The sequence below is a fragment of the Taeniopygia guttata genome, chromosome 2 (genome assembly GCF_048771995.1).
Source record: "Taeniopygia guttata chromosome 2, bTaeGut7.mat, whole genome shotgun sequence".
Lineage (NCBI taxonomy): Eukaryota > Metazoa > Chordata > Aves > Passeriformes > Estrildidae > Taeniopygia > Taeniopygia guttata.
This window is the reverse complement of record NC_133026.1, coordinates 23,972,185-23,988,450: the sequence shown is the minus strand read 5'-3', so window position 1 is coordinate 23,988,450 and position 16,266 is coordinate 23,972,185. Positions and strand designations below refer to the sequence as shown.

The window sequence follows — 16,266 nt, the reverse complement described above, 5'->3', positions numbered from 1 at the left end:
ACTTGTCCCCAGCACACAAAGTTCTGCAGATCACACTCATAACCAATAATCTTTTAAAACTGCTCTTCTTCTGGCCTAATACTTTTTGCATAAGATTTCAGTTTCAGAATTGTTTTGATTTAATATACATACACAATAGCAAAAATTTTAGGTTTGATTTTGCAATAATTCTAAATGTTACCGAAGAAATCCCAATCTTAAAGGAGTAAGTGGTGTTCAAAAAGCATGGACAAAACTGTACTATCCAAAAAGGTTCTGGCAGTAGAACAGTCTACAGCAGCTGTGACATACCAACACTTCTGCCAAGAACTTGATGCGTGCTGATGGACAAGGAAAAGCAGACTAACCCCAAATGTTTACATAAAACAGGACAGCTTCATCATCTCAGTTTAAAAAAACTGTAATTCATAGTTTCTGTAATATCATGAGCATTGATTACAAGAAAACAATCTGATCAAAGAAAGCATGCCTTCTTACTGTACTCAAAAGCTGACAGAAAATAGTTCAACTAACTCAAAGTAGATGCTTAATATACAAGAATTTTTTATCAAAAGAAATATACTGAAAGCAACCAATCAGGCTTTTTTTTTCTCCCCTTTGAGCTTACACATCCCTAACTGTTATTGAAACTGAATGCTGAAAATTACAAGTAGGGCCAATTGCAAAAGCACATGGCTTTCAAGGTAAAAGTACTTCTTGAATATATTGTAAAAGTGTTAAGGTTTTAAAATGGTATTTTACAATACCCCTACTAGGTTTTAAGCTGCAAGATTATTATTTTCTTGCTGGGGGACATAAAACTTACTAAGCAGGTAATCTTGTCTCAACTTGCAACAAAAGTAAATCAAACATAAACAATGTAATCACCACTCTACAGGCTTTAAGAAATCTTACCTTTAAAAACCAAACTACTAACCATCTTGAGAAACCATGCTATTAATTTTCTATTATTTCCAATCCTTTTCCTGCAAATGGTGTCTTTATAGCATTATTGAAGAAACATTAAAGGGATCCACAAACTTCCCAACATTTACAATGCACATGTTTCACACTGTCCTTAGGGTTGAATTGATCAGCATTGCATCACAGCAGGCAGGCATGAGTTTCTGGTTTAAAGAGTGGGGATCCTCATGCTCTTTGTCACAAAACAAGCATGTCCCAAACCTCGGGTCAGTCCCACTGACTTCAGTAAAACAGTTCAAATAAGTTTGCACCGAAATTTCTGGGATCTTTGACACTGATTTTTTTTTTTTCTTCAAAGACAGACTTTCTGCATAAAAATATTGCAAGACTTTGGAAGGTTTATTTACTACTGGTTGTCTCTTTTTCATGCGTTTTTTTTGGTTTTTTTTTTTTTTTCTTTTTAAGCAACAGAACACCAAGCATGGATTAGAAATGTTGCACAAGATATCTTCACTCAAATAAAACCTCACCAAGGGTCACAGCTACCATTTCACTGAGAACCTTAGCTGTGCTGTTTAGGAGCTGCATCCTTGTGCTAGGCACAGCCATTTCAGGTAAACAATTCCACAGTCAAGACTCTCCAGAGTTTGCCACTAGTATTTTGCCAAACCATATACAACAGGGCACCCATCCACACTATGTAATGTAGACCTGTGATGTGACATTTTAAGTAAAACCAAATTATTTCTTTCCAGCACTGGGACTAATTGAATTGCACTATTCCACAAGATAAAAGAGTCAAAGCCAAAACGGGATGGGAAGTCAGATATGAAGAAAAAAAATTAATCCTACCAGTCTTTATCTTATTTGTACATCTGAAAAATCTACATTTTCCATCTCTGCACCATCAGTCTCTAACCTGACTCTGCCAAAAGACATAGACTTTCTTGGGAAGGAGTCCAAAAGCCAAAGTAAAGACAGATTCTTAAATACATTGACTCATACTCATTTATATCAGCAATACGTTCCATCTACTCTACCATATATTGCATTGCAATGTTTAGATACTTTACTACAGTGATTTTCTACTACTGTAAGACACAGTAACTTTAAGAAACTTCCTTTTAAATTTCAGTTTTGCTTGAGCAAACCTGTTTGCAATGAATTACTTATGAGTATTCCATAGTTATTTGGTCTGCAAATCTCTGCTGCAATATCACTCAAAGCAGCTATTTACGTACACAGGACATTCACAAACAAGATCTAGGCAATGGTAGTATCACAATTACAATACATTTTTTGAAGAAAAAGAAGCTGCTTAAAAACAGAAAGAGCAAGGAATCAGAAGTATTTTCCCTTCTAAAGCACTGATTATTCCCACCACACAAGAAACTGATTGATGCCTTGTACTTAGGGGCTTAAAGCTCTCAGTGAACTAATATGGACATCATTACTGTGTAAAAACACGTTCCTGTTAGAAATTGCAAACACAAGGACATAATGTGTGTAGGTTTGTCTATATACTGACTTGGAAACTGCCAGTGAGGAGATACAAGCAATGCAAAAAAGGGGCTTGTTTTGATGTATATAGCCTAATCTAAGCCACATCTGACTGAGGCTGAAAGAACAGCACTTTTTCATCCCCTTTTCAGTTTTCTCTTTCTGTGTTTTCTTTTTAATACAATCTGCTTATATGAATGGGTAGAGTGTTTGTAGAGTGCTACTTCTGGAGGATCCAGAAGTAATTATTAAATTACTAACTCTGCTGCATAGCAGAAAACTGTATGAAAGCTATTATGTGCTAGATGTCAAAGACCTAACTATGAAGTTCAGATACACATATGAAGTTCAGTACAGTGTGGCCAGATAAATCTTTGAAAGTCATATTGTTCTCTAAACTCTCAGAAATGAAACTGGACCCTAAACCACTTTAAAACAAATACTCACAGTGATTTTGTTTCTTGTACCTTTGATTTAGCCTAAAGGTATTTTTTAAGGCAGAGACAAGGAGGTTACATACAGAAAACAGCTTACTCAATCACTGTAAGCTGTCAGTACACTTCCACAAAACTTACTATAAGAAAGCAATTAAAGGTTTGCAAATTGGTAGGCCTCGTTTATTTATTTTTAACTAAGTCTATTAATTTACCAAAAGAAATTTCAGATCATACTTAAACCAGTTCCTGTATTAGCAGTATAGTGTTTTAAAAAGCCGTAACTGTATTTCATTATTATTAAATTTGTAACAGGTTGAGATTGGAAGCATATCTAAAGCACTAATGTTTTAAGAACCTGCTTCCTCAATTGTAAAGAGCTAAGTCCTTCTGAAGGACTTCATCATGAAGTCCTCCATCACTGTCATTTTAATTACATCATAGAGAACATCCAAATTTTAAGAAAAGTTCAAATTAAAAATGTTTTTTTATCCCAATTACAACCAGCAGGAGCACATTTACTACCAATTGAAGAAGTTTGGTCACTGTTTGTTTGGGGGCTTTTGTTTACTATAATGTGGTTTATCATTTATCAGTCTAGGAGAGACATACTGACATTGAATAATGTGTATCACAGCCGAGGTCACATTATTCCCTTGCAAAGAAGTTAACAGGACTAAAAACATTTGCATTTCAGCTATTTCCTGCTCACTGTGTAAAACATTAATCTAAACTGCAGGAGGACTTGCTGCAGTTTATAAAGTATAGTTGGTTTTGAATTATTAGACTGCCAAAAACAGTGGAGAAGTGGTTCAGCTATAGTTGAATCCTGCTCAGAGGGGACAAGGACCCTCAGCAGAAGCAGGAGGCACATGATGCATGAGAAGGGATGGAGGGAAGAGCTGAGGAAGTGCTTCAAATTGCTGTGGCCTTTTGCACACTGGCCACAAGTCAGAAATCTGACTTTGCCCAGTGGTCCAAATAAAAACCAGGAAAATACTTCTTTTCCAAGTGTGGTAAGTATACTTGTAAGCACAGCATATATTAAGGGACAGAAACTTCTTCCACTGTAATAATGGGAAAATAGAGCAATTCCATAAGGAGTTAAAGGGAATGCCTCCAATCAACCTCCATATTTTTCATACTGAACATGCTACAAAAATGTAAGAAAGAACACCTAGTGCTTTAGCTTGCCAGAAGTGGAACTCCCATTCCACATCACTTTTTCCTTCACAAAGGAAACTTAAAATTCATCTGAATAACAATAAAAGTAGTATTATTAAAAAAAAAAAAAAAAAGGTATAAACTAGATAGCATTAATTCAATCCCAAACAGAAACTATTCCACACAAGGCTGGAGGGGATGGCCACTCAATCCTCCTGACAATTCCTCTAACTCCTGACAATAAATTTGAGTAAAGAGGCCTTCATTCACTCATCTCTCAAAAAAAGGAATTGAGAAAGTCCAAGAGGAAAGCTAGAAATTATCCAGTCTAAATTACTGAATAGTCTTCATATAGACCACGTAGCTCAACCTTCACAGAGACTGACTGATTTGTGAAATTATTCTGATCTATATGCAAGTCTGGCCAAGTTTTGGTCACAGACTCAGAATTGTCAGATTCATACTATCTTTGTGGAAGAAAAATATTGATGCTACCATGAGGAACTGAAGTGTGACAGAAATGAAGCCCTTAATAAATTTACCATGGGTAGAAGAAAAGGCAACAACCCTAAATTCCCAACAGGCCATGAAACTGAATGCCACAACACAAACATGAATACTTTCAGAAAGCAATTTACAAAAATTTAAAATAAGATCAGAGAATCCCTTGAGCAGTTCAGAACTGTCCATGCAGTCTCAAGAAAAGGGTACTTTTTATGACACAATGAAAATAAACCTTGACTTTCACAAATTCTTAAAAACAAGCAAATAATAAACAAAAATACCCACAATACTTTTATTTCCTCATAAATCAAAAAGTGAAAAATTTCCATTTATAGTGTAAGATTGGCATAAGTTCATAAGATATTAATAAACCTCATGGAATGCCTTTAAGCTAGTAGTAGTTAGCTAAGATTTCTTTCTCCTTTCAAATCTTACATTGAACATAACTATTAATTTCAACTGGCAATAACATTATCTATTACAGTACCATTAATGACTGAGGAAGAAAAACTGCTGTTATTTTTCCATTTCACTCCTAGATTTTTTTTCAATTATTTTAACTGCTAAAAAAATGAAAGAACCATCACTACAGAGAAATTTTAAAAATTAATTCCATAACTTGCCATTTTTCCCTAATCTTTAACTGATTAATTTGCAAGTACTTCCTGCAATTAATTTTTCTTTCTGTATACACTGCCTTTGAGAAGAATATCAAGAAGCTTTTTTCTCCTTTACAGGAGCCTAGGGTTATTAGTTATCTTATGCTCCCTCTACTGACTGTGTAAGAAATGGCCTCCAAGCCTTCTAAGATGCTTCTCTGAGAGAACAGTTTAGGATTTGATATAATGCTTCAAGGAATTAAAAAAGGATAAAAAGTACATTTCTGTGGAGTGTCAAAACCTTGCGCAAGTCAGAGTCAAACATCTTTTTCCTCTTTCTAAGATAGAAGCCTCAGAAAATAAAATCCTCCTGTACCATCCACAGTATTAAGTACTACACAAGCCATTTATGATACCCTGAGGAAATTTCTTCACAATGTTTCAAAGGTTTTATATTTAGACGGAATATGAGAACTTCAAACTTCCATTTCTGGTGTAGTTTTTATCGATATTTCTTTATAAACTCTGCTGTTCAGCTGAATCCACAAAAACTACCTACAGTCTCCTTTACCATCCTCCTGTGCAGGATAGCAATCTACTGCCAGTGTGACATGAGCACTATATTTGCTTTTTACAGTTTGAAAATAAATCATGAAATGACTGATGGGATAGAATCCAAAAAATACATCAGGGACAGTTCCCCAAAATTAAGGGAGGTCTTAGTACACATCCTCTCTTGTCCGAAAAGGTGAACAATCTTCAGGAGAACTTACTGTTTTACTATCCTTTTACTGAAGAAAAATGAGTCATCTATTTCTTTTTATAAAATGTCTTTTAGTAAGGTTAATACTGAATCGTCTCTCTTTATTATATGAATCATAATAGAAGATTTAAATATCAAATGTCATTGTTACATCTAGCAAAATCTATTTAATTCATTTTGCTGTACATTAGAAACAAATGATTTCATACAGTAATGACCTCTACATCATGAAACTAAGCCTTCGTGATTAGATAACTTTGTTATTAGACACATTCACAATGAATGTGAAATGAGAAAAGAAATCTAAAAGCCATGATAAAATATAATTCCTGAATATCGTACATAATCTTCTATCCCACGGAGCATTAACAACATCCAGGTACTTACCAGATCAATCAGACTCTCCTGGATTCTGTTCAGTGTGGTGCGTAATCTGCTGCTACTGAGGCCCAGTCCTGTTGATTCAAACTGGAAGAAATACACTCTACTTAAGTCAGGAAAGGAAATCTCTTTGGTTTAAAGTTATACAGCAAAACTTGAGTTTGCAAAGACTATCCACATCTTTCTTACAGTAAAATTTTAGCACAGAATCACAACCATACAAAACGAAAAGAAAATCAACAGAGGTCACAGCACTCAACACTGCACTGGTGTGAAGAATGACCTAAGCACCTTCCATGAAGACGACAGTGTATCATTCATACGAATTAAACATCCAGTATCTTTTATTGTTATAATTTCGTATTTAAGTGCAGGACTCTAGATTTTCTCATTTGGGTGATGAGCATGGAATGATGCCCCACAACACCCCCTCCAAGCCTTGCACTCACACCACACCCAAGTCAAAGGGGCCTCCTCTTTCTAGCTATACAATCTCTAGTAATCATCAAATATATATCTTGCATATGTAAAAATTATAACCACTGATCTTTATAAACAGTAATTATTACTTAATGTCTACGAAGCTCTACCTCAGAAATTTTGTGCCATCTTCATGTTCACGGCTCAGGAGTATATGGGGCTGATACTCAGCTGGGATATATAGTTATATATATACCTGTGCTATATATATGTATTTATTTTATTCATATATATACACACACACATATATATATAGCTACACTAATTTCCTGCTAAGTGCAATGGATTATACCAGCTGAGGGTCTGATTTGACATGCATAATTATTGTAACTTCTGATCTTCTACTGTTAATAAAAACCTCCAACAAACTAACACAACAAAGAAAGTGGAACAGAATGTGTAACAGACACAAATTTAAGTCAACAACCTGGAAGGATTTTAATACAGTTCTGGTATGTGATTCACATCAAAAGGCAATTTGCTGAGCAATATTTAGGGCACTGTTGTACACTGCATTATCAGACTTTCTTTCAGTGGGCTGAATCAGGGAAGGAAGTATTTGAGTTTATGTGATTTAGGTGTCCTCCTCCCCTCTGTTTGAATACAAACAGGTATCATTTGGGTGCTCATTTACTGCATCCAAAGTTTCTAATTTAAAATGTCATCTGCCCCAGTCCTTCTATAAATTAAATGACAATTTACATTTAATTTGAATTCTCACTGGAAGTACACACTGATGAAATCTACTACCTGATCTAGAAGACACGTTCACAAGAACAGAAACTCATGGCTCTACCATGAACATTGTACTCATCAGTACAGCTGACTCACTTCATACAAGTTTTTGCTATTTCTATTTGCAATTTTCATAAATTAATGATAGAGTAAGGCTAGTAAGCAGAGCATTAAACAATTTGCAGAATAATTCTATTCATCACCAATTTTACTTCTAATCATTATACTATTTTTTGAGGTAAGGCAGGCTTAATTTGCAGCCCACAAATAAAAAAAATTTTGAAAGCAATTCTGGTTACAACAGTGTTTTATTTTTGACAGTGAAGAAAGCTAATACTGATTACATAGGATAATGATTTGAACAAGGTCTGAAAGCAATGACAGCATCATGAACAGACATAGAACTCAACGTGAATATTTTAAATCCCTGGTTTTCACTAAACTCCAATGAACTCTGTATAACCATTCTCCTTATGTGTGTACTAAATCACATATACAAAATAACCATAATATTCACAAATAATTTTAAACATTTAAGGAAGTTATACCAGCATACTCTAAGAATCCCATTTGACATTATTTTCTGAACAAAAATAAAACAGGAACTCTCTGAGTGGTCTAAATCACATACCACCACCCATCTCTAATTTCTAAAGGTTTACAAACACTATGGGGAATGAGGACATTTAAGCAGCATTACAAGAGGGTTTATTACAATCATAAACCCTTGTAAGCATTGTGTTTCCCATGGAAAACAATCTGTCAAAACAAATAGTAGCCACAGTACAAAAACATCACAATTTTACCACCCATCTGCTAGAACATTTACCTGCCTACCACTGTGCTGTTCTCTGTTAGAAGCACAGAGTGAGGAAGCTGGTATGGGCTTTAGAAACACAAAACAAGAGGTGCAAAAAAATAATAAATGCAGCGCAATGTGAATAGCAGAGTAACTAAGCCAATGGAAGTCAATTATCTTAACAAAACAAACCAAAAAGCCCCAAATCAAATCCTAAACAAAACAAAAAACAAACAAACAAACAAAAAAAAACAAACAAAAAAAACCAAAAAAACCCAACAAAAGGAAAAAAACTCTCCACCCATCTTGTAAACACAAATTGCAAATACATTTGTCCTGCCAAACAGTACAAAACCTTTTAGAACCGTAAGTCTGAAAATTCATTAAAATTTGCCAGCAAATGATGATGGATTTGGAATCCCTCAACACTGTAACGTGTGGAGTAATTTAGGGGCCAAGACAGGAGGAAGTTGTTTTTACACGCAGCTATTAAGATAATTCTATTGACAGCTGATCTATGTTATGTAAAGACATTGCCAACAAGCATTTTTTTTTCAGCTACAAGATCACCCAAAAAAACATTGTTTTCATTAATGCACGTAGATTGGAAGAGGAATACCAGACATGAAAAAGTATCTTACAAACTTCTTAAACTTGAGTTGCTACTTAACTTTCATGGCCCCGTTTTCCTACGTTTGCTATTCTTATGTAAACTAGAGAAATACATACAGAAAAATTCAATCACATTATACTGTCTAGGCTCAAACCACCCTCCTTCTGCAATTACCTTTGCTACCCACTTTGTACCACTACTTCTAGGTTTCACATTGTCTTTCCTCCTTTTGAATAGTGCTGGAAAAAAGAATAGAGAATCTATCTATTCAAAACATAGTATGATTAATGTCTCACTGACAATAATGCTCCCAGTACTTCCCTTATTGCTGAGCTATCAGCCTTTTCTTACTCCTACATTCAAATCCATTTTATTGCCACTAATTTTTCTGAGAATTACATATTAGGTAGTATTTTAAGCAAAGAGATCTCTTCTGTATTTTCATTCTGAGTACAGTGATACTTGAAAATGAAAAATGCTTCTACCTACCATGTCATTTCGGCCAAAAAATGTATAGACTGCATACAGATAGTAATCAAAGAGCTGGGACATGAAGTGGATCACATCAAATGCGATAGGTTTCAGAATATTCATCATCTGCATGTATTTCCCTTAAAAATTAAATACAGAAGATCAGTTTCCCCAGCACAAGCGCTACAAAGACAGTTTAGACAAACTCAAAGCCAACTTTACCAAGTGTATTATGTAGCCTTCATCATTTATTAACAACAACTTAATAATAGTTTACAGATTGGAAAGGTTTAAAAACAAAGCTAAAATGATGGCTTAAGGCACCACAATTGTTTAAAGACTTCTCAAAATATAGATGTTAATCCATACCAAAATGTCTTCAACCATTCTCAACCTTCTGGTAACAAATTGAACACACAACAGCCTGGATCCTCTACAAGTTCCAGCTTCATTTAGGTAAAAAATAATAATCTGCTAAAGCAGTGTCTGGCAAATGCTATACAGAGCCACTGTAGATCTTAGGCTTTAGCGTGTTTATATATGCACATATGGATATTTTTCAAGCAATAGAAAAACACAGTATAAAAATGATATGTCCAAGATTGGATTTTACCCAACAACTTTAGGAGTTATGCGCTTCACATGAGTGATACAGCATTTTCTGCTGTCCTTCCTTTCTATCCTGTGGTAAGAATCTCAAGTAGTTTTAAGTTTGAAATGTTTTCAGGGAGAAAGACTATGAGTAAAGGAGAATGCCAGTACCCTGGCACATCCAGGGAGAAGAACAATTCCTTCTCTTCCTTACTATTCTCTGTTGTAACATATTGGACTTCAAAATTTATTTTTTTTTTAATAATAAAACCCAGCCTCAGGATCTTCATCTGTATGTTATCTGAATCAAACTGATCATAGTATTTGGAGTCCAAAAGGGAGTTTTCCCTACAGAACTAGTTCACAGGGCCTATCGTTTTCACTTATTTTTGTTTCCAGCATAGGACATGGCTCTTCATTGGGTCATAAAAGAAGCACACTTAATGAAAACCCTGATATTGCAGAGACCTCACATTTCCTGCTGGCTACCTCAAAAATGACATCCTGCTTGCCCTTTTATTGTTCTAAAAACATAACATATAACAAATGTTATTTTGTTACCAACAAACTGTTTGCTTATTACAGTACAAGACAGACAGCAATTTTTAAACCAAAATACAAATGCAGTCTACCCTAGCATGTAGGATACAGCAGGTCATTTCACAAATTGTCATATTCCAAACATATTTAGATGTGACAGGTTGGAAAAATTACAGGAAAGTGTTAAAACAATTTATCTTTCTTGCAGTCAACAACACTCATATTCAAGTTAAAACTGTGCCCAGAGAAGTAATCTACTAATAGGCAGAGAAAATACTGGTTTAATCAGAGAAACTGGGTAGCAAAGAAACAAGTTAGCTTTTAATAATGGGGGAGTTATTTGAATTTTTCAAGCAAGTAATTGTGTAGGTCAGCAAAGATAACTAAGTTGAAACATGCGTGATACAGCTACATACCTGATAACATGGTAGAGCACTAAAGTAAGAACCAAACAATAGCCTGACATTGCTACTTTCCAGGTTTCTATCTAATTTAGACTCCTTATTGAATACTACATGACTACACCCCTGTTTGCTAAGACACACAAGCATATGTTTTGTTATTTGTAGAGATTTGACACAGGTTGTAATAATTGATATTTGTCACTTTAGCCCTTTTGTTAACTCTATACTACTTAATTATTAATGTTTTGACCCACAGCATTATGAACAAACTGAAAAGTGGACTTAAAAATTCTATTTGTCTTCTAAAAGAGAAAATCGAATGCACAGACCAATGTGGAAACTTCTGAATGTTTGTGAAAGGAGGGTATCAGTACCTAATTAAAGCAAGTGTCACCTTCATCTATACTATCTGAATATTCTGTACTGAACAGGCTGACTTTTTCCACTTACAGTGTGATAGATATATTTTTAAACTTGCCTGCAACCCAAACACAGTTTGAGTGATGAGTCACATTCTGGACAGTTAAGACTCCCAAGTATCTGTGCAACTGGCATCAGTATTGAAGGTAATCTCTTGGGCAGTGTCTTATACTTTTCCAAAGGGCTATGCACTACACACTGCCCAAGTACTATAAAAATCTTCCAGTGCCAAGAACATTACTCTATTACTACATCACTCAGCAAGTTGACAAAACAAGTGTTCCAAATGTTCCAAGAACATTTCCTCCTCATTGCTCTCTCTAACAGGACACCAATTTTTAATGTCTACACGTTGTTACCCATACTTGTGCTGAAGTCACTGTTTTGGGTTAAAAAGGGATATATAAGAACATTTCCAAACAGCACACAGTCCAAAGCCATATCAAAATAAAAATTTCCAGAAATACTTGAAAACAACACTTAAAGTTTCAGCAGCTGAAAGTAGTTTGAATTTCTAGAGGGTCTAGATAGCTTAAACGGCTGAACTTTTGCCAGGTTTCTTTTGGAGTATTGCTTGCAGGACTCCTTCAGTCCTTAAGGATAGCAAGTAAAGAAGCATTTTTCATGAGACTAATCTATACAAAACTGATGCACCTCACAAATTAGCACACATAAATCTTTGCCAATAAATCTTTACCAGGCCAACCTGGTAAAGTGAGCTTTAAACTAGAAAAGATGGGGTAAGGTGAAAGTTACAGTGACCATGCATGCAGAAAAATAAGGTTTAAGTGGGATACCTCCAGCAGGTACAAGCAGCCAAAGACATAAGACAGGACTATGGGACATCTCCTTGCACTCCCACTGAGATACTGACACACTCAAACACCTCTATGAAGTGCCTGTACACCAATGCACACAATAGGAACAAACAGAAGGAATTAGAAATGTGTATGCAGTCACAGGGCTTTGTTTTCATTGCAGCTATGGAGGTATGTTGGGATAGCTTGTGTGACTGGAATATTGTCATGAAGGGCTACATACTACACGCTTAGAAAAGACAGACCTGGAAAGCACAGTGGTGGAGTTGTGCTGTATGTGAGGCAACGCCTGGAATGAATCAAGCTCTGCCTTGGGGTGGATGATGAGTCCGCCCAGAGCTCAAGCATTAGGATAACAGGGCAGACTTATAGGGGTGACACTGTCAGGGGTGTTTGCTACAGGCCACCTGATGAGGAGAAGGAAGTGGATGAAGTCTTTTAACAGTCAAGCAGAAGCAGCCTCATGGTCACAGGCCCTGGTTCCCACCAGGGGCCTTCAGTCATCCTGACACCTGCTAGAAGAACAAAACAGCAAAGCACAAATAGTAAAGCACTGACAACAACAGCCTGACAGAGATGGTGAAAGATAGCAATGAGGAATGGTGTGTTGCTCAACCTTTTACTAATGAACAAGGAAGGCCTTTCTAGAGGTGTGAAGGTCGGGGACAGCCTTGGCTACAGTGACCATGAGATTGTGGAGTTCAGTATCCTGCATGAAGGAAGCAGGGCAGCAAGCCAGATTGCAACCCTGGGCTTCTCGAAAGCTAACTTTAGCTTCTTTGGGGATCTTTTTGGAAGAATCCCATGGGGATGGGCTCTGCAGGAAAAAAGGGTCCAAGAAAGATGGTCAATACTCAAGGTTCAAGAATGGTGCATCCTCATGAGCAAGAAATTAGGCAAAGGGGGCAAGAGACCAGCATGGATGAACACGGAACATCTGTCAAAACTCACTTAAGTAGGACATATACAGGAGGTAGAAGCAGGGACAGGCCACTTGGAACAAATATAGAGACATTCTTAGAGGGAGTAGACATAAAGACAAGAAAAGCTAAGGCACACCTGGAATTAAATCTGATCAATAATGTCAAGGACAACAAGGGCTTCTTCAAATACATCAATAACAAAAGGCCTGCTACTAAACGGAGGAGGAACCCTGGTGAGGGGAAACAGAAAAGGCTGATATACGAAATGCCTTCTGTGTATCAGTCTTCATTGACAAGACCTTGGGAATCCCTGACCCAGGTAGCTGGGAAAAAGGAATGGTGGAAGGAAGACACACATTAAGAGCTAAAATGCCACTTTAAAGGAAAAAGTGCAAAGTCTGTTTAAAGACTGTGTGATTTAAGGTTTTTTAAGTCCCATGAGGTTCTATGTTATGCTACCAATCACTCACTTCAGCTAACAACTTCTGCTGTGAGGTTTGTCACCGCTACTATTTTTTTTCTTGCAAGATAATGGGGTTTAAAGTAAGCAAGATCTAAAAATTTGTCCTCAAAACCCATTCTTAACACAAGCAAAAATAAGGCCAAAAAAGCATTAAACCCCATCAATATAAGAAATAGCCACTAAACTATTTCTTAGATCAAAATGATATTAAGAGATCACTGAATCAATATATACAATGACATAGTCATTTATTATTCTTGTTGATATATAGTGCTTAACCAAACTATTCCATATAAATTTAACACAGGTTTATTCTTCCTTTACATTTTAAATCAACATGCAATGGCTTTACAGGAAAAATAATTAACTGTATAAATTAGCGTGATGCTAGAAAGAGAACTAATTACCTTCATTAATGTAAGAGAAATGTGACAAATTGAACTGTTCACTTGAGATTCAAATACAATTGTAACCACTCCCACTTCAATTATACACTAGCAACTTATTTATGTAGTTTATAAATATTAAACTGCTTTTTTTAAATTCATTTAGCCTCCATACAAAGCATAGAACACATAGAAATAGTTCAAAATGCTTAACAAAGACTGTCATACTCATTCAGTATAACACAATACTTTCCTAAAAGTATTGGCCACTACTACTTTCCTAAAAAGTAAGGCAATTATTTCTGTTACTTGACTGGGCAACTTAAATCTGCATCTTCATCACTATGACTGAAAAACAGCAAAAAAAAAAAAAAACATATTAAGGAGGGAAAATAGTAATAACTACTGATCCGCTGTTATAATTTTTAGGATGCAGAATTTCAGATTGTTTAGAAGAAACTATGGAAATGACAGAAACAGAAATATGGAGGCAAAATTAAGATAAATCATAGATCTAACAGAGGTGAATTGTACCAGAGTAAGGTACATGATTTTCTACACAAAGGACACAGTTCATTTCATCTATCTGTGATTTGGTGAAAGTATTATATAACAACATTGCACAGTAAATAAATGAAGCTAGAGTGTGTTGGAAAGGGAAGTAACTAAAAAAGCTACTGTGGAGTTCCCAGCAATTTGCCATCTCTTTAACATTTTCACAAATTAGTCTGGCACAAAAATAAGAATGATAATAGAAAAAAATAAAGAGGCACCATCGAAACAGAAAGAACTGACATAATGTACAGGAGTACTTGATGATCGTTGTAGAAAGAATTGGAATTCAGTAGCACAAATTGTAAATCCATGCATTTAGGGGACAATTATTTTAAAAATGCATCTTTCTACTATAAGCTAGCAGCTTATCTCTTGGAAAAAACTGGGAAAGTGGAGGATCTGCTGGCTGTACAAGGTCATTACACACTGCCAGTACAAGGAAGCTGTAAGAAATCAAAAGAGGTGCAAAACGGAAACAACTTAGGACCATGATGCAATGATGTAAGAATTGGACAATGCAGGAAGATCTCATCTGAAGTATTGCACATGATTTTGGTAAGATTACAACAAGAGCAGAAAATTTAAGTTTCTGGTGGATAAATACAGAGGACACTAGAAATCTCTACACTGTTTAGCAAGTCAAAGACTGAAAAGAAATAGTTCTGTTTTTACAGCAGAACAGTATGCATCAAAAAACAAAACAATCCCTTAAACCTCAAAATTTCTTTTGTCATAAGATCAAGTCAGCAGAAAATAGGAGGATATTTTATTTATTATTCTTTACAATGACAAGACTTCTGAAATAGAATTCTTATCAGAATGAGTGCTGTTAATAGAAGTATTTTTGAGCTGGAGCTCAAAACAAGCGTATTTACAGGCAGTACTAAATGACATCTTCCTCCCACAGGAGGTCCCTTTCCAATTCCATGTTTTAAATAATACTACTATCACTCATTACCAAAACAATATAAAACACCCCAAAACAGCAGAAAATTTGAAAATTAATAATAATTCCAGACGGAGAATAAAGCATATATATGAGCTTTTAAAATAATGTTTAACTTTGGGGTTATCAACATAATCCTCAAATAGAACTCCTTATGTAAAATTGGAAAACCAGAACTATTGCTTCACCTACTGATACAGTGTTTTATGGGAGGAACAGAGGCTGGAGTTTGCATGAAAGTGCCATGAGTGGTTTCTACATTCAATCCTCCATTTTCTTAGAGCAAAACCTTATAGCAGAAAGCAGCAAACAAATCTCTCCAACCTAAGTCACAGATCAATCACAGAAAAATCACAACAGAATGAACTCTCATTTCAGGTCTATATAATAAATTCTCAAGGAAAAAAAAGGCTTTAGCAAGCCTGCAAAGAAGATTTAGAAAATTAATTCCTGACTTTCATGCTGCCCTCAAAGACAGCAGAAGTTGTTATAACGAGGTGTTGGAGTAACCTTTTTCAAAAGGGCTTACTCTGAATTGCAACAATGACTTTCAAACTTTGAAGGCAAACCTCATTAATGCAACACATACAGAATTGTTCTCTCTCCTGCCTACTCAGATATATTAAGGCAGTTACTTCCCCCTTCTTTATAAATAAAACAGAAGTCAGTAGCAGAAAATTGCTATGGTACAATTATCTAGATCATCACACAGAAGGCATGATAATAAAAAAATCAATCCCATCACATGTAGAATCGGAGGCCAGTGTTTTCATAGAAAAATTTGGCAAGAAAAGACCTCAAGAAGTGGCCTAGTGCAACATCTGGCTCAGAGAAGGTCTGAAGACACAAGGCTGCTCAGCAGCCTGTCCCGTTA

General features: G+C 35.7%; 1 protein-coding gene across 2 annotated transcripts in view; it reads right to left on the bottom strand.

Annotated features, from left to right (window-relative positions):
- The window catches only part of VPS50 (VPS50 subunit of EARP/GARPII complex), a 77,865-nt gene that overhangs the window by 14,798 nt on the left and 46,801 nt on the right, over nucleotides 1-16,266 (bottom strand). Inside the window, exons 21-23 of one of the 2 annotated variants that reach the window (XM_030264668.4) lie at nucleotides 9,365-9,486; nucleotides 8,293-8,349; nucleotides 6,255-6,335 (exon numbers count right to left, since the gene is read on the bottom strand). In XM_030264668.4, the coding sequence (XP_030120528.4) occupies nucleotides 6,255-6,335; nucleotides 8,293-8,349; nucleotides 9,365-9,486 (260 nt within the window). The remainder of the gene's footprint in view (nucleotides 1-6,254; nucleotides 6,336-8,292; nucleotides 8,350-9,364; nucleotides 9,487-16,266) is intronic. The other variant, XM_030264669.4, reaches the window with a different exon arrangement.